At 46.5% G+C, this 24,950-nt stretch overlaps 1 protein-coding gene across 1 annotated transcript in view; it reads right to left on the reverse strand.

Annotated features, from left to right (window-relative positions):
* Window positions 1-24,950, reverse strand: part of LOC146788702 (fatty acyl-CoA hydrolase precursor, medium chain-like) — a 652,575-nt gene that overhangs the window by 157,040 nt on the left and 470,585 nt on the right. The window contains exons 8-9 of the mRNA XM_085630085.1: window positions 5,104-5,244; window positions 4,252-4,332 (exon numbers count right to left, since the gene is read on the reverse strand). Coding sequence (XP_085486211.1) covers window positions 4,252-4,332; window positions 5,104-5,244 — 222 coding nt within the window. The remainder of the gene's footprint in view (window positions 1-4,251; window positions 4,333-5,103; window positions 5,245-24,950) is intronic.

Genomic DNA, 24,950 nt, shown 5'->3' on the forward strand with positions numbered 1-24,950 from the left:
GCTGTATTTACAAGGAGAGGAAAAGTAACGCAGGGTGGCTTTTCCTCTGCTTGTAAATATGAAGGAGCCCCCTGCGCCACCAGTACGTCACGAAAAGTGACATAGTGGTGGCACAGGGGGCTTGTAAATGGGTGAGAGCACAAACTTATGCTATTCGCTGATGATGTACTATTAGTCCTAACCAAAGCAGAGGTGGCCATCTCTGAATTGGACCAACACTTAGAGGGTTTTCAACAAGTGTAGGGGTTCATGATTAATATAAATAAATCAGAGATACGAAACCTCAACTCCGAAAGCAGACTCAAGACCTGCACCTTGTTTAGATGGCCTACAACAAATATCACCTAATTAGGGGTCAAATTACCAGCGCTCATACCAGATTTCTACAAAACTAGTGTCCTCCCCTTTTTAGCAGATGTCAGGGGATGTAGGAGAGTAGGATCTGCTTTTTGCTGGTGTTTCACTGTTTTTCGACCTTAGTCTGGCTGTGGCCCTGCTAATCAGGACCCCAGCCTAGCTGCTTCCTCTCTAAAATGGTTTGCATGTACATTAGGTACATATCTAATTGGATTCTGGAGTGCCTTATAAGCCCCTTGTATATGGTATACTATGTACGTAGGGCATAGGTACCTCAGAGGCCTACCAGGGACTGAAGCATGAATTATGCCACCCCTGGGAAGCACTCCAAAATGGCACCACAGGTCTGCTACTACAGCCTGGGTAAGGTGGTGCATTAACCCCTTACTGTGGTATAGGCTACCTATATCACTACCATTGCACACACATATAAAACCTATAAGTCACCCCTATGGCTGGCCTTAACAATCCTGAAGGCAGAGTGCTTGATTTTTATGTGAGAGGGTGCCCCTGCATGAGCAGAGCCCCTCTACAGTGTTAGTACCTCCTCTGATGCTGTTTGTGGTGCAGCCTGACCACATACTCTTAAGTGCATTAAAACCTTGCGGTAAATGCTAACTTTGGGATGGCTGCACGGAAACATGTCATGTTTGGTGTCAGACGCTTTGGAATACTACCCCCCCCCCCACCAGTTCTGGCAGCGGGGGTAGCATTCCACCCTTCTAGAGGGAGAGACATGTTCACACTGGTCTAACCCGGTAGGACTTTCCTGAGCCCTAGCATCACAAAATGGATGCCTCTGCCACAGACACGGGTCTGGCCTCCTGCTGCTGACCGAAACTCTGGCAGGGGAGGCCTGGACAATAGGTTTCCTGTCGAAGGGAGGTGTAACCACCTCTCCAGACAGGCAGATGTGTATTGGGGCTGGGCGGGAGCACTCTCTGGTGCATTGAAGTCCTGCACTGGGGGCACACTTGGTGTCCCTGTGCACAGTCCAGTTCAAACCGGTTGCAGGGGCTACCTGCCCCTGCTCTGGTGCGACACTGGACAAAGGAAATGGGTGTAACCACCCCTCTTTCCAAACCCACCCATAGGTGGGGCCTTAGAGTTAGTCCATCCCCTAAACTAAGCATAAGTATAGGAATCCACTCCCGAGGACTTTAGATTACCCTGGATGAAACTCTACAACATATATCCTGGACCTTTGACTTTCTATCACGACTAGAAGATCGAAGAAATCTCCCTTGGGGTCAAGGAGTGACTCCCCTGCTTGGCAGGCACCAAAGAAGCAACTGACCTGTCTGCATCGCTGAAGCTCCCGCCGGACGCTGAAGTCTTTGCATCACCAGAGGTAGATTTCCAGACTTACCCGAGGCTACCCTGAGTCCACAGCAAAGCTGAGGCCCGTGGCTATCTCGGGTGAAGTGAAACCATGACCCCTGGACACCGTGAACTTTTGCAGCAACACTATCTTCTGGCGTGAAACGGAACAAAGGAAATGGGTGTAACCACCCTTCTTTCCAAACCCTCCCATAGGTGGGTCCCTAGAGTATGTCCAACCCCCAAACTTAGTATAAGTATAGGAACCCAGTCCTTGAGACTTTAGATTACCCTGGAAGAAACTCTGCAGTATATATCCTGGACCTTCGACATTCTACTTTGCTTAGAAGGCTGAAGAAATCTCCCTTGGGGTCAAGGAGTGACTCCCCTGCTTGGCAGGCACCAAAGAAGCAACTGACATGAAACCATGACCCCAGGACACCGTGAACTTTTGCAGCAACATCATCTTCCTGGTCTTCCTCAAAGTTGTGCTTTGGGCTCTGAGTAGCCCCAGCCTTGAGCATCTCCTGCACCGAAGATTTCTGGCCTCCACTCCACGAGTGACCCATGGGCCAGTTTCCAGTGTGACCGCTTGAGGCTCCTTCGCGATCGCTAGCCCGTTGCCTAGTAGGTCCCCACGAAGTAGGTCCCCACAAACTCCTCTTCTACTTGGGCTTTCCTTGTTGCCCCAGACGTGCCCTGACTTACCCTCACTGGGTAAGTCCCCAGGCTTGTTGGGTCCAATCTGGTCACCGACACCGCAGCACCTGACAGACTTCATGGCACAGCTCGAATCCACGTGAAGAATCTACATACCTAACAGGTTTCAGCAAGGTAACCTGTATTGCTATCAAGGAATTCTTGCAGCAGTGGCCGGCGGCATATGCGGACTCCGATGTGGGTCCAGCGTAGAAAGACGCTGCGGCTAGTGAACCTACCCTGCCGCCGGACCTGGGATGGTGCACCATGCAACTGCTGCAAGAATTCCTTGACAGGTTACCTTGCTGAAACCTGTTAGGTATGTAGATTCTTCACGTACCCTCTACTGTAGATAGTTCTTTACACAGATCCTGAGGAAGTGCCCTGACCATTATGGCTACCATGGCATGAGACATGTTGATCTCTTTGAGAGTAGGGCTTGCATAACTAGTTACATAAATCACTAGTTTCAATACCCACCTCAACCTATTTTTACTTAGGCTGTTTACCACCATAATAAAAACTCTTTGCTTGTGGACTAACAGTACCTATTTTATATTCACACACTTATCACTCACATCTACACACACTAGGGCCCCTTACCCCCACTGCACCCACCGGCAGGAACAAAAGATCCCCGCCAAAGAGCCGCATTATTGGGTGCCCGTCAGATATTGCAGCGCCGACCTGACGGGGGGCAGGCTCAAATGATGAAACATGACACCTAGCTTGCTGGGTGTGTGAGAGCCCTAGTTCCAACAAGGTTTTCCTTTCCCTTTCCCCCTTTGCCTGTTTCGACCTGCGTCACTGACAGCCAGGTCCACCTTTTCCCTTGACATATGACAATACATTGCTCTCTCCCCCTTCTTGTCTTTGTTAGAGGAACTCTGTAACTTTTTGCATTACTACTTGACGGGGTATGTACATTGGACCTTGTTAAACTTACCCCTACGTCCCTATTTTGTTGACACATCTGTAGTGTTGTCACTGTATTACTGTATGTGTTCACAAATGCTTTACACACTGCCTCTGAGATAAGCCTGCCAGCTCGTGCCAAGCTACCAAGGGGGTGAGAAGGGGTTATTTTAGAAGTGTAGGCCCTTACCCTGACTAGACGCAATGGTCCCTATTTGGTCAAAGGTACCTCTGCCAACTAGAGACCCCCAAATCTACCAGGACGCAAGACCTGGAGTATCAATTAAGAGGTGACAAATGAACAGCCTAGAGCTGCTTGGGAGCCACAGATAGTGCTATTCTGGCACCTGGAAGTATAAAGATTCCCCAGATAGCATTCAATTGCACTCCTGCCTAAAGTAGATACGGCGATGGAAAAATTGACACTAAACCAGAAATGGCCAGAGACTTCATAGCCCTCTGGTAACACCTGATGGACCATCTCCTAGAAGGGGACTCCCTAAAGCCTACCTGCCATGACTGAGGCCCTGCAGCTGCTGTGAACTAGAAGTCCCATGTCACTGTTAATGGTGAGAAAGAGAGGGTGCATGCCTACTAATGGGAGCACTGGCTAACCTAGACTCGGCTCAAATTATTGCTGGACCCCAAACTACAAACTGGATGCTCATGATGTAATTTCCTTTTCTCTCATTAAAATGCATCTCTTGGTTTCCCTGATGGGTGGGACTAAGGGGGCGGGGTTGGCGTTTCTTCAATGCTAATAACAAGAGACACTGATGTTTCTCAACGTACACCTATTGTATACAAAAACAGCAGATCAACTCAAAGTGAAATGAATGCCTGATGGCCTAATAGTGTACCTGGTCTATGAAACTACTATAAAAGGGACACAAAGTTTGAGAACATAGAATTCGTAGACCATTGCAGGCATGTTGATTTTCAAAGGATGGAAGCGCTTACCAGCAATCCCCCGACTGCCTCCATTACCATGTCCACATCTTCCTTATCCAATCCATTCTGTAAATCTGTCAGATTCATTGACTGCAGGATAAAAAGATGCACACGGTGAAATCTAGTCTCGGTTCAGAAGAAAGCAATCTCATTTTTCCTTGTTATGAAACTTTTGTTTGGTACATTTTTTGGATCTCATGAGATGAAACATGCAATGCATACCATGTGGGGGGTTGGATCTCATGAAATGAAACATGCAATGCATACATTGTGGATGGGGTTGGATCTCATGAGATGAAACATGCAATGCATACCGTGTGGAGAACTGGATCTCATGAGATGAAACATGCAATGCATACCGTATGAGGGTTGGATCTCATGAGATGAAACATGCAATGCATGCTGTGCAGAGGATTGGAGCTCTTGAGATGAAACATGCAATGCATACCGTGTGGAGGGTTGGATCTCATGAGATGGAACATGCAATGCATACCGTATGAGGGTTGGATCTCATGAGATGAAACATGCAATGCATGCTGTGCAGAGGATTGGAGCTCTTGAGATGAAACATGCAATGCATACCGTGTGGAGGGTTGGATCTCATGAGATGGAACATGCAATGCATACAGTGTAGAGGGTTGAATCTCATGAGCTGAAACATGCGATGCATACAATGCGGAGGGTTGGATCTCAGGAGATGAAACATGCAATGCATACCGTGTGGAGGGATGGATCTTATGAGATGAAACATGCAATGCATACTGTGTGGAGAAGTAAGGAAACTTATGAGCCTACGCAGGGATGGACGATATAGTAATAGATTCTATTGCTTATTGCAGACAAGGCACCAGAAGGTCTTACTCTCGGTAGAATCCCCCCAAACTCATTGTTGTTGCATCCAAGCAGATGTGGGAGTGGATTAATTTTCTTCGCTTTCAGGAGCTTCTCAGGGCTCTCTTCAAGGAAGTAGCCATCTACAACTGCTGGAACAAATGCTATCCTCTGTGGGGAGAGAGAACCAGGTGTCAGTATTCCTGAGCATTGTACCCAATGCAACACATCATCTCCTTGGTCATCAATTCTGCGACTGAGGTAAAGTCACAGGCAAAGGCACACAAATGGAAAGTCCCTGCTCACTGACTGCTCTAAAGTAGTCACCGTCTAGGAGTGAGGCTCTACATGAAGTTCCTGCAGGCCTTGGATCCCAGTCATGCGGCCCAAACCAAGCAAGTTATACAACTGTGCTTTGGCAAATGGAAGCTCTACACCAACCCAAGACTCCTGGAATGCTCTATGGAGAGGTGATCAGCACTATGGGTTGGGGGGAGGAGACCCTAGAAGCAGAAGAAATCCACTGAGTGTCAACAAGCGTTTTGAGAGTTTGGACAACAGTGGGCTGACGTGTAGAGTTGGTAAAGACTGAGAGAATATATGTAGGGGTTGAGGCAATGGATGACCGAAGGGTCTAAAAGCATTTATTGCAAAGCCATGTGAGCAATACAGGCCACAATGATTTATCACAGGCGTTAACGCAAAAGTGCATCAATTATTCTGACCAGTATGGTAGGAGAGTTGTACTACATTTACCTTGTTAGAAACTTTGCCATTGGTTATATATGCTTTACGAGAAGGACACCTGTACCTGCTTACCACTGCCTCACGTTCAGAACCTCTGTAGCTGGTTCCATAGTCATCATCGGGGTTTCAGTCACTACTTATATATTTCATCATCAAGACCTCAGTCATTGGTTCTGCATTTCAATATTAGGACGTCAGTCATTGGTTACATGGTTTCATCATCAGGACCTCTAGTGACCCCCGCCATTGTCTAATCATTTCACTGTCAGGATGTCAGTCTGCGTTTCTATTGGCTCCACTGTCGACACTCTGCCGTTGGCTACACATGTTTCATTCTTAGAAACCCACACATTGGTTCCAATGTCACTGTTAGAGCTTCAGCCACTGGTTACTCATGTTTCAATCTTAGGAACCCACACATTGGTTACACATTACATTGTTAGAGCCTCAGCCATTGGTTACTCATGTTTTATTCTTACGAACCCACACATTGGTTACACATTACATTGTTAGGGCCTCAGCCATTGGTTACACTTGTTTCATTCTTAGGAACCCACGCATTGGTTACAAATGGCACTGTTAGAGCTTCAGCCACTGGTTATTCATGTTTCATTCTTAGGAACCCAGACATTGGTTACGAATGGCACTGTTAGGACCTCAGCCATTGGTTACTCATGTTTCATTCTTAGGAACCCACACATTGGTTAGACATTACATTGTTAGGGCCTCAGCCATTGGTTACTCTTGTTTCATTCTTAGGAAACCACGCATTGGTTACAAATGGCTGCAGCTGCTGCAAGTGTCTGTGAACCGCAGTGCATGGTCAGAGCACTTCCTGCTACTCGCTGTGCTGGCTGCAGCAGCTGCAAGTGTCTGTGAACCACAGTGCATGGTCTCACCGCTTCCTGCTACTGGCTGCAGCTTCTGCAAGTGTCTGTGAACCGCAGTGCATTGTCAGAGCACACCCTGCTACTTGCTGTGTTGGCTGCAGCAGCTGCAAGTTGTTAGGTTTGAAATTCCCTTTCCCACAGTGCACCCGTTAGGCTATGTTAGGTTAGCAATGTGTGGCTAAAATAGAAGCCATTTGTATTCACGTTATGTAACCCACTGAATTATCATTGCCGCATGTAGGCCTTAGTTAGTCCGTGTGACTCCATTTTGAATTTCGTAACCACTAGAAGACTGCTTAGGCTGTGCTCACATTAGGCCTTACTTCCCTAACACGCTTGCCTCAGCAGAAACCTGTACTTCGTTATTATTCTCTTTTGTCCAAGACTGTAACTCGACTTGCTAATTAACTGTTATTCTGTTTGTACATTCCAATCTCTTCATTTAGTTCTGCTACCACGTTAGGAGACGCTGAGACTCGGCACAGTGGCCTTGAAATACTGGTAGTGCACCCCTCTGTCAGGTGCTAGCTGATCTCTGTACCTCCTTTGTTCATGACCGGCTCAAGCCGGTAATTTTCCATCAGAGACGTGTGCCGAAGTCTCCAGAAGGGTTTATTATGTATTAGCGTACCATGAGGTGTCAGTCCCCTCGGCAGACACCTTAGGGTGAAGGTGTGACTGGGCTCCTCTACAGAGTAAATACCTGAATAAATGTAAGTTTTCATTCTCTACTGCCTGACCGACTCTTAATTTTGGGAAGGCATAGCAGGTGGTCGTAAGAACCCGCATGGCCCTAGAGGGCCCCGTCCTTCAGTTGGCACCCGAACAGGGACCCCGCGAAGTGTCACCCCCTCACCCGTAATCGGGTCACAGGGGCCGGGGTGGTGTCTGGTCGGTCGGGCGGATTGGGGACCCACACACACAAGACCGAACTTGGCTCTCACAGCTGCCCCGCCCTTCCGTTCGGGCGGATCCTCGGCTAGTGGTCACCGGCTGGCGAAACCTTGGAGCTGACCGTGTGGTCTGAAGAGTCGGCAGTGGAGAATAATTTGACTTGACCTGTGTGCACCATGTGAGTGACTTGTTTCTTGGAAAAATGGCACCATTCTTGGTCGGCAAGGGCCTTTGAGCTGTGTCTTGATGCAGTCACCTGACTGTCGGGACTGCAGTTTATGAATTGCCCTGCTTAAACAACACGAGTCGATGGGCTGTGTCTTGGTACGGTTTTATCACCGTCTTGGTTTGTACTTGATGGGTTTACGAACCCTGGTGAAAGGCGCAGAGTGTTTGTGAACAATCTGCCAGACCAACTGGTAATTGGCGTATCTTCAAAAAGGTCTGGGGCTTGAAACTGTCTTCTTGAGATGATATGGTCTTTGGACTTGTTGTCTTGAACATGATGTAGCCTCCGGGATGACTTGTGATGTGTTTGTGTGTTTGAGTGCTGCGCGGCTTGTGGACCGACGCTGGGGAGGATGCTGATGAAATGCTTGTTTGAGTGAGGAGTGACTGTGCTTTCCGGACAGTTAGCTTTGGTTCATGGGTGATTTTGTTGTTTTATTTTTCTTGGGTTATAATTGTGGGTGTTGTTTGTCCATTAGGGACAGTGTCTGTGTCCTATTTTAAGATGCCTTGTTTAAGTAAGTTAGCATGTTTTGGATGTCGATGCTGTTCTACTAACGCTAGGTTGGAAGAGAGCCAGCCTGCACCTCCGGGGAGTACCCCGAATTTTGACATATATGTCAAGCATGGTATTGGCCCTACTATGTTTACCAAGTTGTGGAATAAATATATGAGGGACAGTGTTGAGCTGCAATGACCACTTACTGGCTCGTTTGATGAGCAGAAAATAAATTTCCTGTAGGACAAATTGTTTGCTAAGAGGAGGGGGCAGTCCATGTTTGATTCTTTGAGAGTGCGGCAGAAAGAAGCAAAGCAGCGACGCATGCGAGTGGAGAAAGAGGTTCGAAGAAAGCAGACACAAACTATTACACACAAAGCAGTAGCCTATGACAGAGAAAAGACTGGGAAAGGCATGGAGTGTGCAGATAGGAAGTTTCGCTTGTAGACTGACAAAAGTTATGTTGCTAGGGAGGAGAGAGATGAGCTTGTCGAAGATTTATTGGACTCTCGTCCCCCGCCACCTTATGCCCCACAACGGATATATGCTACGGCCACCATATCCCCATCCTCGACCTCTGGGGCTGTTCCCTCTGATGCTTCTGGTACCGTTGCCTCAGCTCCGGCCCCAATTGCTTCTACAACCTCGGCCCCACTTGCCTCCCTTGCATTCCTGCCAGCCACAGGGGCAGACACTACCGCTTCCCCAGTTCAACCCCTTCCCTCTCCTGCCCCACCCCATGGTTCTGCCTCAACCACTATGCTCCCTTTTACTCCTACAACTCTGTCCCCCTACATGATGGTGCCTGTCTCTGTGTCTGCCTTTTCCCCTGTGAGTGTGACACCACAGACACCATTGAATGCTGAAACGCCTGTGCACAGAGTTACCAGAGCCAATTTGGCAGCAGTGCGAGACCGCATGGAGAAAGTATTGATGCGCTCTGCTGTGGGTACTGAGGAGAAACAGATGGTAGCGAATCAGGCAGCTCAATGGGCGTGGAGGATGTGTGGAGTGTGATGAAAGATTATGAGCCCTTCATACAACAGCATGCCCTTAAGCACATGTCGGCCACTCTAATAGATTTGTGGGACTAGTGTTTCCAGGGTACCGCTCCGCAGATTAGCTATAACATACGAGACAGAGTATATGCCCCAAATGAGGTTTTTAGTAATATGACTACATTGGTGGGTTATCGAGGCAGATTACTTCAGAAGGTCCCATCGCTAGGGATGCAACTCCCCATGATGGAAGTCCATCCTATTTATCATCCTGAAATACCAGAATTGCGCAACTCCAAAAATACTGTAATCAGACCGCAAGTCGAAGCCCAGTTTCAAGAACAATGGATCTACACTCCTTGGAAAAGGAGTGAGGTCCTTTCCCTAAAGAGCCAGTTGCTGGACCCAAGGAAAAACCCCACTGCATACTATAAGGAATTGACGGATGCGGCCTACTCCACGGTGATGACGTTAGCTGACATAGAGTTATTTTTTGGATTGCTGGGGCCGGTGGATATATGGAGACAGGTCCATACGCAGGACCATGCCCTGGAGTTTGGTGGCACATGGGATGAGATTAGAGCATGGGATAAGGAGCGCAAGCCCAGGGAGAAGCCAAAGGCAGAGTTATTGGCTTTACCGGGGCGTGTTATCACCTATATGCACTCCCTCATCCCACCGAAGAAAGTGGATTGGGATAAGTTGACTGCGTGTCGTCAGAAGACGAATGAGAGTGTGTCGGATTATTTCACCAGATTTGAAGGGTTGTTTCTCGACTTTGGTGGTCAGGATTTGTCACCAGAGGGTGGTGTTCGTTTATTCGTGAACAGGTTTGTCACTAACCTGCTCCCTGAGGTTGCAACTAGGTTGCTTACTTCGGAAAGTACATGGACGACAACCTCTCCGTTGGTCATATTGAGTATGGCACATTACTATAAGCATAGAGACAAAGAGGACAAAGAAAGGGTGGAAAAGAAGTCGAAAGATTTGAAGACGAGAGTGTTGATGCAGCAAGTTGCGAGGCGAGGTGGAAGAGGACGAGGTTTGGGTCCCCGGCCATCTCGAACAAATAGGGGTGGTACATTGAGTACGCCCGTGGGGCCCAATCAATGTGCGTACTGCAAGAAGGAGGGACATTGGCAGAATGAGTGCCCGGAACTGTTACAGAAAGGGGGTGCTCCGAGAGGTCTGGGTTTTTGAAGCTGCGGAGGTGGAGGCTGAGGGGGAATGCAGTCAGAAGGCATGGACACATCATACAATGGGCAGAGTGGGAACTATTTTGACGACCCTTGAGGAAGACAGTACTATCATGACGACTATGACATGGATGAGGTGACGGGGTTGTCCCACAGCTAGGACAGCCAGGGGCAGGGCAATGGACCAGTTCCAGCGCCTGTAGATCAGCGTGGACCATACATTACTGCAGATTTACAAGGTACCACTGAGAAATTTCTAGCTGATACAGGAACTAACAATAGCTCTGTTTCCCGTTCACTGGTCCCAGGGGCAGCCCTGTCTGGCCAAAACAATGTTTCAGTGGGTTTCTCAGGCGTGCCGGTTTTAGCCCCATTTCCAAGCCTCTTGCTTTGACTATTGGCCCTTTTACAGTTGACTCACCATTTCTACTGACGTCAAATTGTAGGGAGAACTTACTAGGACTGGATCTGGTAAAAAGACTGCATGCAACAATTTACTGTTCCCCAGACGGCGTTTACATCACAGTTGAACCACGAGTTGCCTATGCCAAACAATGCTTCGCAATGGATGACCCCCTCCCTCCAGTTCTGTGATGTGCCACGCACATTATGGGCTACAGGTGACACAGATGTGGGGTTGCTTCAGATCCCACCAATCTCTATACAGATAAAGGACAATGCTAGACTGCCCCGCAATCCCCAATACAAGATATCCCAGGCAGGAGAAAAGGCCTTGTGGCAAATAATACAGGAATTGATTAAGTCTGGCATGGTTGAAGAGACAGTAGCGAATGTGTGCAATAGCCCTATTCTCCCTATTCTTAAAAAGGCACCCTTGGACTGTTCTGACACCCATCCTGATGTTTACCGTTTCACTATTGATCTTAGTGAGGTCAATAAAATTGTGGTACCCCAATATCCTGTGGTCCCTAACATTAGAAGGATCCTGACAATGATTCTCCCGACAGCTAAATGTTTCTCAGTGATTGATTTAAAAAACGCTTTCTTTAGCATCCAAATCCACCTAGACAGTTGTCATCTGTTTGGATTTGCAATAGCCGGTCTGAGCTTTAGATTCTGTTGTGCTCCACAAGGCTATACAGAAAGCCCCAGTATTTATAGTCAGGCTTTGAAAACGCAATTAGATGCCTTGGAACTCCCCTCTAGTAATATGTTGCTGCAATATGTTGATCTCCTAGTGGCGTCAGACACTGCAACAGGCTGTAAAGAGGCCACGGTTAAATTACTGCTCCATTTGGCACACCATGGACACAAGGTGTCCATATCGAAATTTCAATATTGTGGACAGGAGTTCACCTACTTAGGTCATCTACTGTCGAAGGAGGGTCGCAGACTAACACCTGAATGCATAGCTGCTATCACTAACATGCCTGTTCCTAAGACCCAATGTGAGGTACACGTGTTCCTGGGGATAACTTCGTTTTGTTGGCACTGTATCCCAAATGTTTCCTTACTAACGAAACCCCTTCTTTACCTCACCACCAAAGACGTGCATGAGCCTTTGCCTTGGACACCTGCATGCCAGCAAGCTTTCAAACAATTAAAGGTTGTGCTTTGCTCTGCTCCTGTGCTTGGTACTCCAGATTACCAGAAGCCTTTTGTACATGAGAAGGACGGTTGCGCGCTCTCTGTTCTAACAGAGGGTTTCGATGGTAAGCAGAGACCCTGTGCTTACTTCTCCGCCATTTTGGATAATGTCGCAAGAGCGCTTCCGAGCTGCCTTAGAGCTGCCGTGGCGGCGGCAGTTTCTATCAGACAATCGGCAGGGCTCATCCTTGATACTGACCTTAGAGTTATGGTACCTCATGCTGTGGATATGCATTTGAACAAGACAAAGACAAAGCACCTCACCAGTGCGCGTCTTACTGGACACGGGCTGACACTATTTGCTCCACACATTACCATCAAAAGAAGTGCCACTTTGAACCCAGCCACGTTGCTACCCCTCCCTTTGGAAGAAAAGGACAATGATGTCCATGATTGTTTATTTCGGACTTAGGAGGAAACAAAGGGACGGGTAGACCTGACCGATGTTCCCTTATCTGACCCCCAAAGGGAAATATATGTTGATGGCTCTTGTTTCAAACTGCTGCATGGCACTACTACTGCAGCCTATTCAATCACCATGTTACACACTGTAGTTGAGACATCTCGCATTCCATACCAGTCGGCCCAATCTGCAGAGTTAGTCGCCCTTCTGAGCACCTGTGAATTGAGTGAAGGACTGGAGGTTAATGTCTACACTGACAGCCAGTACGCTTTTGGGGTGGCACATAATTTTGGGCGCCTCTGGGCACAGAGAAGGTTCCTGACGTCCCATGGGCAAAGGATACAGCACGGTCCCCTAATACTTAGATTGTTGTCAGCATAGACACTTCAAGACAAGTTGGCTATAATCAAGTGCAGCGCATACGAGGCTGTTGTGGATGATGTTGGAAGGGGTAATGCATTTTCTGACCAAACAGCTAAGGAGACAACTAGAAGAAAAATGAATAAAATGTTTGTTGCAGGTCCTGCTAGATGGGTTCCAGACAATGGGATGTTTGAGGATACAGTGGAAAGTGGAAAGGAAATAGAAAGAGAGATAACTGTAGACGAACTGGAGATGTGGGAGGAGAGGACAGGACGTTTGGATGAGGATGGGTGCTGGACTGATTTGTCAGGGGAGCAGAGATTGTTGTTGCCAAATGCTTTCATCCTCCCCGTAGTCACCATGGCTCATGGCCCGGCGCACATTAGTGCCAACGGGATATGCAAGCTGCTAGACCCAGTATGGCAGAATGGGAATATCCCTAAGGTTGCCACACATTCGGTAAAGAACCACATTTGTTGCCTAGAGCACAATCCTGGGAAGGGCACCCCTACACCTGCTGGTAATTTTGCACCGCCTTCCTTCCCTTTTGAGGTCCTCCAAATGGATTTAATCGAAATGGAACGAGTGAATAACTTGAAATATGCAACTAGTGGTAGTTTGTGCATTTAGTACATGGATCGAGGACTACCCGATCACAGAGAATACAGCCAAGGCAACTTCAAAGGCCCTCTTAAAAGAGTACTTCCCACACTACGCATTACCACGTGTGATCTGGAGTGACAATGGAAGCCACTTCAATGCCAAAGTCATTGATCTGGTGTGTAAGGGCTTACAAATTACGCAGAAATTTCATGCAGCAAACCACCCCCAATCAGCAGGTCTTGTTGAGAAGTACAATGGTAATCTCAAACTGAAGCTGGCGAAAATTCATGAAAGTACAGGATTGCAATGGCCAGATGCGTTGCCCTTAGCATTATTGTTCACAAGGGTGACATCACACTCTAGAACTGGGCTGTCACCCTATGAGGTTGTCTTCAGACGCCCTGCCAATGTCTGGGGCGTCCCAAGACCCAAGCATTTTTCTGAGATAGAGTACCCTCTTTTGATTGACTATTTGTATGACTTGTCTAAAGATGTCCGTTCTCTCCACCAACAGATACACGCCGCTCTACAACCAGAGGGCCCAGAGCACCAGATCCAGCCCGGGGATTTTGTTATGGTTCAGCAGTTTCAGCACAAAACCTGTTTGGAGCCGAGGTGGAAGGGGCCTGCCCAGGTGCTTTTGGCCACCCGCACTGGAGTGAAGATCAATGGTCGAAAGCACTGGGTCCATGCCTCCCATGTGGAATGGGTGCTCCTTCCGCTTCCATACGACACCTGGGTGCGGGACGGGATCGCTGACCAGGAAGAGGAGCTGGTTCCCCATTTCGTCCCTTTCTCTGATGTCCAGCTGGGAGGGGTGCGAACAGACAAGGAGAGTGACGAGGCCTTATTCGAGGTGATACCCCGATATAAGGGCCGCCCCGGATACTCCAGCCCCTGGCGTGCAAACATCTGAGTCCCGATCCCCAAATGAATCTGGGTTTTTGCCCCTATTTGTTAACGAGGAGGAGCCTGGGCGCACCAGGTACAATCTGCAGCCCGACGGAAGGACAGTGCACCTGCAGGGCAATCCAGGAGTTAGGAAAGGACTTGAGCTTAGGTTGTAGGTGCTGTGCCTCTGGTGCTTGCTTTAGATTAGAGTGAAGTACACTGGTGCACTGCCCTGGACACTGGACAGGACCGTTGAGGGTATTTGCCCTGTAGGGAGGTTGCTCTATCCTGAAAGAAGAAAGATTTGTTTCTCATTAAGGGCCGAGATTGTTTTCCAGCAAGGGCTGCAATTGTGCAGCTCCACAGTGGGAGTGTTTCATGAACGATAGGAGCCTGCCTGTGAGGCTCATAACGGACACAGAAAAGAAGAATACCCCTCTGGCCCGTTGTAGTGGGGCTCCAATTCCTAAAAGTATTTTCTAAAAATGTATCCCTTTGGTCGTCCCGTTCCTGATGAGGAGCAGCCCTTTGCAGCTCCGTGTCCCACTCTGCATGTTCCTGTTTAGTCCTCCAGGTCCCCCAAGACTAAAATAGTGATTGTGGTAATAATTTTGCTTTCTCTGCTATTCGTATTTGGGGTGCGGTTCTTCCTAGAACAGAAATATCCTGTGCGTGCTTAGATGAGTACCACGTAAACTCCTCCTGAACATATTATTCACACTTTACACCTCACAAAGAAGCGCACCGGAGGTCCTATCAAGGTAATGTTTTAATTCAGACGCTGCATCAGACACATGCTGTTTATAACACAACGAAATGTCGGGTGTGCGGATTGTCACATCAAAGTGAGAACTTGCTGCCTATGCCTCTGTCCTATGTTGATAGCTGTGAGGGTTAGTTCATCCGCTCATTCTCCCAGCCTGACTCTTTGGAACACCGGAGCACCAGTTCCCGTTTTCTGACAATGAATGAGTATCCTCAGCATAGATCCCCACATAGTGTTTACCCTGGAGATAGACGATTTGAACGAGTATTCTTGAGTTCCTGCCTCAGAGCGGCAAATGGAGTTAGGAAGGCAAACAGAACAGGGGTGGACGAAGATAGGTTCTCGCAGTTCTATATATCTGAATATTACCAATCCTTCCAAGCCCAGAATGTCACTGAAGAAAAGTCCATACCTCTGGCGGTGATGGATGTACCGGTACCCTTTTGTCGTCAGGGGACGGGAGACATAGAGGTAGGGAACAGTAGATGCAACGCCACTTCCATTTTGAGAATGCCCAAGAGCTCGCCATTGACCCCTCCACCTAATGTTTTTTAGGTCTCATGCGCGCTGCGTAGGAGGAGATCTTTCAAAATCGATTCCGTTTTTCAGGCAAAAACGACTCGCATTGTATCGCTTTGAATGGCAACGCGTGCACGTTTGGCGATTCCCTTGCGGGAGCGACCTTGAAACCATCTGTTTGTATTTAACAGATGGTTCCTGCTTGCTCCCGCAAGGGAATCAGATGCAGGCCCCCTCCTCTCTCCCCTCCCCCTGCTGCCTCCTCCTCTCCTTGTCAAACTTGTTTTTTTTACTTTCAGAGCGAGGCGCGCGCGCTTGTTAGTGTTTAGAAGTTATAGACCAAAGCATTTTTCTCAAACCAGAGCTCGTGAGTTAAATCTGTGCAGCGAGACAAAATCGTCTTAAATTGGTCCTCTGATTAAGAGTTCAGTTTTCCTCTGTAAAGAGATTGTAACTTAACATCTGTGAGACATGAAACCGCCATTTCTCAAGTTAATTAAGCTATACTATGATAATCACACGGAATTTGACCTTTGCGCTCCAGTGATAAAAGTGTGAAAGTATGATTATTAATACATTTCTTTCAAAGACATATTTTATTGGGCCACAATTATTTTAAATTGCATATCATAAATATGAGCAGATATATTTAAAGGGAAAAGGATATGGCTTAGCTCAATCGAGCCCAGCAATTCACTGAATTAAAGGCCATTGTATGTGGATCATGCAGTTTTCAGAGAATTTACAAAAAATAAAAAATAAAAAAAATTATGTGCATATTATCAAGAACCGGCGTTAAAATTATCACCGCTTTAGCGGAAGAAAACTGCTGCTAAAGCGGCGATAATGGGCTTGATAATATGCCCTTGAGAATTCCCATAGAAGCCCATGTTCTGGTGTCAACATGGGCTTCTATGGGAATTCTCTGTGGCATATTATCAAGCCCATTATTGCCGCTTTAGCGGCAGTTTTCTGCCTCTAAAGTGGCGATAATTTTAACGCCGTGCTTGATAATATCCCCCATACTGATTCTGTAACGCGGTGTGATCAGAATTGCAAACAAACCCAAGTACCTGTAATTTCCCACTTGTCTGTCAGGTTCCCGTATCAATCCCAATATCTGTCAGATATTATTACCTGCTATCAAATAGTGTCCGAAAACCGTACTGCTGTCCCTAAGCGGACAGTTAGAGCTGCAGATATATGTCTATCTCAAGGTTTGGTCGTTGTTGTGACTCCACCCAGTGCTAGCCTCTTTGCAAGAGTCAAGGATGCTCGGCTCCGGTGGCCACAGGCAGTAGAGAGCTCTAGGAAGGTTTCTGAGTCAGCGTTTGAGGACCTCTGGAACATGCCCTTCTCAAAAGACTCAATGAACAGAAGTGGCACTGGAGCTGCTCAGCAGTAAGATGCACTCATTGGCCACTGGTGCTGGACATGTGTCTCCTGCCAGGCCCTGCCATTCAGATTCAGGCCCTAGGGCTGCCCTTTCCCTGCTGAAGGAGGACATCAGAACCTTTTTGGAAGGATCAAAAGGTTTGTCAGTGTGATCATTGCATCTCCCCTTGCTTGCAGAATTAAACTTTTACTTTTTTGCAGTAAAAATATCAGCTGAATGGGGATTTGAAAAACACTTTAGAAGACAAGGGGGCATATTATCAAGCAGAATTCCGCCACTTTATTGGCCGTTTTCGACCGAAAAGCGGCAATATTTTTTACGCTCAATTATCAAGGACACGCTAACGCGTGTTTCCTTGCGTAAACAGCCCTTTCAACTCCACTGTGCATGTCAGCGATGAATATCGCTACTGACATGCAAAGTAGGCATTCCTCCTCATTTCTCCATGGAATCCTGCGCTGACACGGCAGCGCAATATTAGCAAGCCATGAGAAAACCCGCGATGCGATAAAACAAATCGCGTTAACCGAGCTTATCGCAGGTTTGAAACTGACTTAGCCATACTTATAATGGCAAGTGGATTGTATGGCTGAGACAAGATCTACCTTTTACAAAGGGTGGGCTTATCGCTTCCGTTTTCACGCTGGATTTCCAGCGATGTCAGTGGTATTCGCCACCATTGCAGGACTTATTATCGCCGTGGAGATATGCGTTGATAATAACGGAATATCTTGGCGATTAAATCCTGCGATAAGCGTCGTTACACAGATTCGTGCAAATGGGAAATGCGATGTTTATCGCGTTTCCTTGATAATATGCCCCAAGATATCTCTTAAGGTTTGACATTTGGTCAAAAATGTAGAAATGTATTTCATTCATTCAGCGTGCCCTCTAACATTTAATATATGTGTGCCTAGGTAGCAAGTCCCATCAACTTTAAAACAAAACAGTTACTGCAGTTGTTTCTGCTTGTTTAGCATCATAGGGTTTGATTAGCAAAAAAATGGGTAATAAAATCCAAGCTATTGCACACAGGGGTCCCTAAAGTATGTCTTGCCCAGGGCCCCCAAAAGCCTTAAGATGACACTGTATAATATGGCCAATGGACAGTGGAAATTGTGAAGACCATGTCACTGTGGAGTTCGCTGCTTCAGCATTGTTGTAGCCCTACTTGCAAATCCTACGTCAGCAACACTGCAGAACAAGCATTGGTATAGCCAGTAGGTCTCGCCTTTGGGACCTTATAAGTGTTTAGCAATGCAAAAATTGATGTTGTTGCACCAAGGATATTGTGCTGGATAACTAAACACTTATAAGGTCCCAAAAGGGAGACCTATAGGCTATGCCAATGCTGGTTCCGTTTGTGGTGATCGTGGTTATGTGTGGCTGCCTGAGGGATGGTCCGGGCGATGTTACCACTCTTACCTCCTTCCCCCAGTTTATATAGCTCCTTCCAACTACCACAGAACTCATCGCCTGCAGCGTAGGGATGCTCCAGTTTTCCGTGTTAAAAGGGTTAAAGATTCAGATGATATTGACCAAACAGATACTTCCTTGCAGCAGTTTACTGACATAATGAAGGGTTCCATACCGTTCTGGGGTCCCATGTTCAATGCCCGCAATATTCGACGCCTAGCCAGAGTAGTCGAGGGAATCATTAATACCACTGCAGGTATACTGACCAATATCACAGGCGAGCTCCAGGCTACAAGACTTGTCTCGCTTCAAAACCCCATGTTTTTAGACATCTTAGCTGATAGGGGTAGAGCCTGCCCCGTCATCGGCAGCAGTTGCTGTGTGTACATACCTGACAGTGCCCTGACTGTATACTCTGCAATACAGAAATTGCACAGACTTGCTTCAGAAATTCACAAAGAAAATGGCTCATGGTCCCTCTCGGGATGGCTCTGGGGTCTGTTGACGTCATGGGGTTGGAATATACTTCTTGTCCTGATAGCCATTGCAGGGGTCATCTTCACATGTTGTCTAACCATAAATTGTCTCCCAGCCTGCTGCACCTCTTGCATAAGCAAACTGACTTCTAGTGTCCCGTTGCCCAAACGTGACAGTAAGTGCTCCCCATGATGATGCAAGAAATTCAGTAAATCGTGTTAATAGACGAGGGAATATTTGAATACTGAATAACATTTCTTTGATGCTCGCATTTGCTGTGTTTTCACTTTGACCAATGAATGGCTAGGTAAAACCTCTCTCCCCACCTAGAATTGTAAAGACCCTGCCGGATAGCAATAAAGCTTTTAGCCGCTCATGCTAAAAGGAGGGTCTGTTAGGTTTGAAATTCCTTTTCCCACTGTGCACCCGTTATGCTATGTTGGGTTAGCAATGTGTAGCTAAAATAGACACCATTTGTATTCACTTAATGTAACCCACTGAATTATCATTGCCACATGTAGGCCTTAGTTAGCCCGTGTGACTCCATCTTGTATTTGGTGACCACTAGAAGACAAAGCAGAATCAAGTGTCCTTAATCTAAATAGGAATGACACACTTAAGGAGAAATCTCCTGTTGATGGAATCAACTCAAAAGCAAGATTTATAACTCAGTACACAGCACATAGTGGTGCCATTTTTAACATCTTTCGGAAACATTGGCACTTACTGACTGAAATTCCGGGACTCAAGGACTGTACTGAGAATAGACCATTCATTACATACAGGAGGGGGGTATCGTTAAGAAACTCTCTATGTCCAAGCTATGTGACGACACCTAAAACAATACTTACATGGCTACCGGCTAAACCGAAAGGTTTCTATGTGTGTGGAATGTGCAACGTATGCCCTTTAGGAAGAAACAAGACCCTTGTTTTCAGTTACAACACACCAAAAAGATTTAATTTGGCCACTTCTTGAACTGTAACACCACACATGTGGTCTATATTTTGGGGTGTAGATGTAATATCATGTATGTTGGCAGTACCATCGCTGCCTTAAGTTGAGGATTCAGGAGCACCGACGAGCCATTAAATGTAAGGATGTTAGGTATCCAATTACAAATCACTTTTCTAGCGAACATCCGGATGATTTAACTTTTTGGTTCCACGCAATAGAGCACGTACCAGTACAAACAAGAGGAGGTAACAGGGACCTGTTACTTAGACAGATGGAGGCAAGATGGATTTGCTGATTGAGGGCTACCCGTCTGGGGCATAACACCGATGGGGAAATGCATTATTTTCTTTAGATATGTTTGGTCTGAGAGATCTTGGACTAATCTGAGGTGATGGATGAGCTTTTACTCTCATGAAATACATGTTATTTAAAATGTCCCACCCTCTAGTTTACAGTTATGAAATATGTGTTATATAATATGCATAGTACAATCTAGTCTATTAGACACATATGGTACCATCCTGTTTGTTAGACAGTAATGACTCTTGGCTATTGGGAACCGATCATTGGCAATACAAGTATACCTCTCAGTCTCACCTTCTTGTTTTTATACAGTTATGGTACCGTGCTTTTTCACTCAACTATACGCTTTAATGCTTGAGCTAGTTATTGGAGGCAGACGATGTATCGTCCCATCTTTACAGATAATACTAATATGGGATTGCGTCATCGAGTGTATATCCAAATACCGTGGCCAGCAGCTCCACATAGGTGCATTTTGCATACATTGGTTTATAGGTTGTGACAGTGCTATATTGTATGGATGTTGCCTTTCTTTCAAAATTTGGTACAGGTATTTTGTATAATAAGTAAGTGGTCTTTTAAGTTGCAGCTCTCATACTTTTAGCTCTACATTTGGGTGGAGCTACAGTATGTTTTTTTAAAACACCTGGAATTATATATTTACACCACGTTGAGTACACTTTAAAGATGGCCCCATGCAATTTTGCTTATGTCGTAGACAGAGCGGATTATGCGATGTGTAGCATAAGTTACTTTTCGCCGCACTGTGTAGCAATTGGCAATGCATTGGCAAGTCTAGTGAATTGACTATTTTTACATATGATTTTTGTTATAGTGGATCGCTTTTATAAATATTTCTTTTTGAAATGGTTATTAATTTATTTGATGAGTAATAGGCATTAGTGATCTATTTGTCAATCCTAAATATGTGTGGATTGATTATTTGATCGCTTTAGGGACATGTCCTTTTATAACAACCTGCTTGATTCGTATTGTGTTACCAGTCAAATATGACGCCCGTACTTGTAAACACAATCACATGATCGATGACGGAGTCACGTGGGGCGGATAACGGGTCATGAACGCTCTACTTAAACTCGGCCGATTATGGCGCTTCTTGCTGTGAGTCCGGATGAGGGGCTGGTATCGTTACTGCGAGTGTCGACACTGACAAGGTAAGATGGTGGGGCGGCTGGGGGGCTTTTGGGTCTCCCGGTGCGCGTTTCTTTTGGAATTGCAGTCTGATGTAAATTTGCGTATAAAACTCTGTAACGGGGGGAATCCTGGGTCTCCGGGTACGTGTTGTTTTTCTAAATGAAGCTAGATACTGACACCTGTGCTGCGTGATCTAGAGGATACACGAGGTGTCGATTGATGACCATCTTGTATTCCGTTTGAGACTTGACCTCATTAATATGGTTTATAGGGTCTTTAATACGGGATAGATATTAGCTCCCTGTGTTACGCTATATGGTGACTATATTACATTTTGTTCTCAAATATTTCACTGTAGAACCATAATGAGGAATATTCTCTGGCTAAGAGTGATAGGTGAGCCTATCTTGAGTATTGTGATATTCCACTTGTATCCTGGCTCAATAATGCTAGGTAGCCTTTTCTCCACATATGCCCTTTGGCTAAGAGAGAGAGGTAGCCTACCTCTCACACTGTGCCATCCTACAAGTCAGAGGCCACCGTAGTCATCTGCGGCGTCCCTCAAGGATCCTCGCTGAGCCCCACCCTCTTCAACGTCTACATGAGCCCCCTCGTGGCCATCGCACGCCAACACAACCTCAACATAATCTCCTACGCCGACGACACCCAGCTGATCCTCTCCCTGACCAACGACCCCGCCGCCGCCAGAGCCAATCTGCACGAAGGGATGAAAGAGGTAGCCGAGTGGATGACGACCAGCCGCCTGAAACTGAACTCAGACAAGACGGAGGTCCTCATCCTAGGCTCTTCACCCTCCGCCTGGGACGACTCCTGGTGGCCCCCCGCCCTGGGCACCGCACCCATACCGACAGACCACGCATGCAACCTGGGCTTCATCCTGGACTCCTCTCTCTCCATGACCAGGCAAGTCAACACCGTCTCCTCGGCGTGCTTCAACATCCTACGCATACTACGGAAGATCTTCTGGTGGATCCCCACCGAGACCAGGAAGACCGTCACCCAGGCCCTCGTCACCAGTCGACTGGACTACGGCAACGCCCTCTACGCCGGCACCACCGCCAAGCTCCAGAAGAGACTCCAGCGGATCCAGAACGCCTCAGCCAGACTCATCCTCGACATCCCGCGAACCAGCCACATCTCCAGACATCTCAGAGACCTGCATTGGCTCCCCGTCAACAAAAGAATCACCTTCCGCCTCCTCACCCACGCACACAAAGCCCTACACGACCAAGACCCGAGCTACCTCAACAACCGAATCAACTTCTACGCTCCCAAACGCCACCTCCGCTCAGCCAACCACGCCCTCGCCGCCGTCCCCCGCATCCGAAGAGCGACAACAGGAGGAAGGTCCTTCTCCTACCTGGCCGCCAAGACCTGGAACTCCCTCCCGACCGACCTGCGCCTGACCCAAGACCACCTCTCCTTCAGGAAGAAGCTGAAGACCTGGCTGTTCGAGCAGTAACGGCACCCCCCTCCCCCCAGCGCCTTGAGACCCTATGGGTAGGTAGTGCGCTCTATAAATGTCCTTGATTGATTGATTGATTGGATTGATTACTCCTATCCTGATTAAGAGTGCTAGGTAGCCCCTTTTTTTGGTATTGCAAGATCCCATTTGTTATATATTTTGTTTATTGAATATCCTGGTTACGGAAGATATGGGAGACTTTATGAAAGGTCCCCCCGGACATATTGTATTTGTGACAAACTGCATTAATTGGGATGTGCTAGTATCCAGTGGCATTGCCTGATTTTCATCGTTTTTATTGTGACTAGGACCTGAGTTTTATTCTCGAGACGATTCGACCTACTTGAAAGACTGTGATATGCTGAAAGTGTTTATGATTTTTGTTAAGTTGTGTATAAAGCTGTGACTTATAACAGGCCTAGGTAGGGGACATAAATTGTGTCAGGACCCTGACCTTGGGGCGGTATACTTAAATTGGGCGTGATTGATGGATGTGACTATGGGTGGTACTATGCTGCTTTGCTTTCTGATTGTAATTGTAGCTTTGGTATTTCTTTCAAATCAGAACCTAGGATTTTAATGATTATATTGCAATTTTGGAACCATTTGATTGTCGGACACTGGTTGAGTGGATCAAGACAAAGAAACTCTTGGTGAGAATATGTGATGGCCTTTGCAGGCACTTCTTGTGGTATATTCATTTAGATTTAAAGAGAAGAACAAAATCTCTCACTTTTTTTCTTTCTCTTCTTTTTCGCCTTCCCTTTTCTCTTGTTTAACTTTCTTGTTTCTTGGCGCTTACTTTTATGCGCTTTTTCTTCTTTTCCTTTTTTAATATTGGTTTTGGTATTTAATGTGGTCTTTTTACTATGCACGTTCGGTTTATTTCTGGGTCTTCCGATTTTCCAAGGTTTTATAAAGTTTCAGATGGTGATGAAGGATTATCTTGTTTTCTCTATTAAAAATAGGGTATTATTTTGATGATAAAATTATACTTTTTTATGTGTGTGTACTTAATCTTTTGTATATTTACGTATTATATGTCTTTCTTTTAGTATGCTCAATAGTTGTTCTTTGTTTTGTTTTGCCATTCTTTCAATGTAATGAATCCATGGATTTTTACATGTTTTAATATTTAATGTACATGTTGTGTTGATATGTTTATGTGTTGTCTTTTGTGGCAGATGTACTCAGTATGCTTTTATTTGTGTCCTTTTCCAGCCCTGACGAAGTTCCTTATGGAACGAAACGCGTTGGCTGATGCCCAAATTTTAAATTGAAAATTCAATAAAGAATATATTTTGGAATATACTCGGAATCTTTTGACTTCTTCTTGGTGCACCGTCCTTCTTCCGTTGAATCGATCTATCTGGTTTCCAGTGGAGTAAAAGAGCGGTGTGCTCCGGATGTGTTTGCACAGACATTTTATGAATTTGTTTATTTAGAAGCTGAGGTGCTGAGCCCTGGTCAGCCGCATTTGGTCGTTTCAAATTACCACTAGAAGACTGCTTAGGCTGTGCTCACATTAGGCCTTACTTCCCTAACACGCTTGCCTCAGCAGGAAACTGTACTTTGTTATTATTCTCTTTTGTCCAAGGCTGTAAGTCGACTTGCTAATTGACTTTTATTCTGATTGCACATTCAATCTCTTCATGTAGTTCTGCTCCCACGTTAGGAGACGCTGAGACTCGGCACAGTGGCCTTGAAATACTGGTAGTGCACCCCTCTGGCAGGTGCTAGCTGATCTCTCTGTACCTCCTTTGTTCATGCCCGGCTCAAGCCGGGAATTTTCCATCAGTGGCGTGACCGACGTCTTCAGAAGGGTTTATTATGTATTAGCGTACCCTGGGGAGACAGTCCCCTTCTCAGACATCTTAGGGTGAAGGTCTGACTGGGCTACTCTGCAGAGTACATACCTGAATAATTGTAAGATTTCATTCTCTACTGTCTGACTGACTCTTCATTTTGGGAAGGCATAGCAGGTGGTCGTAAGAACCCGTGAGGCCCTAGAGGGTCCTGTCCTTCAAAGTGTCTGTGACCCGCAGTGCATGGTCTCACCGCCTGCTGCTACTCGCCGTGCTG

The sequence above is a fragment of the Triturus cristatus genome, chromosome 10 (genome assembly GCF_964204655.1).
Source record: "Triturus cristatus chromosome 10, aTriCri1.1, whole genome shotgun sequence".
Classification (NCBI taxonomy): Eukaryota; Metazoa; Chordata; class Amphibia; order Caudata; family Salamandridae; genus Triturus; species Triturus cristatus.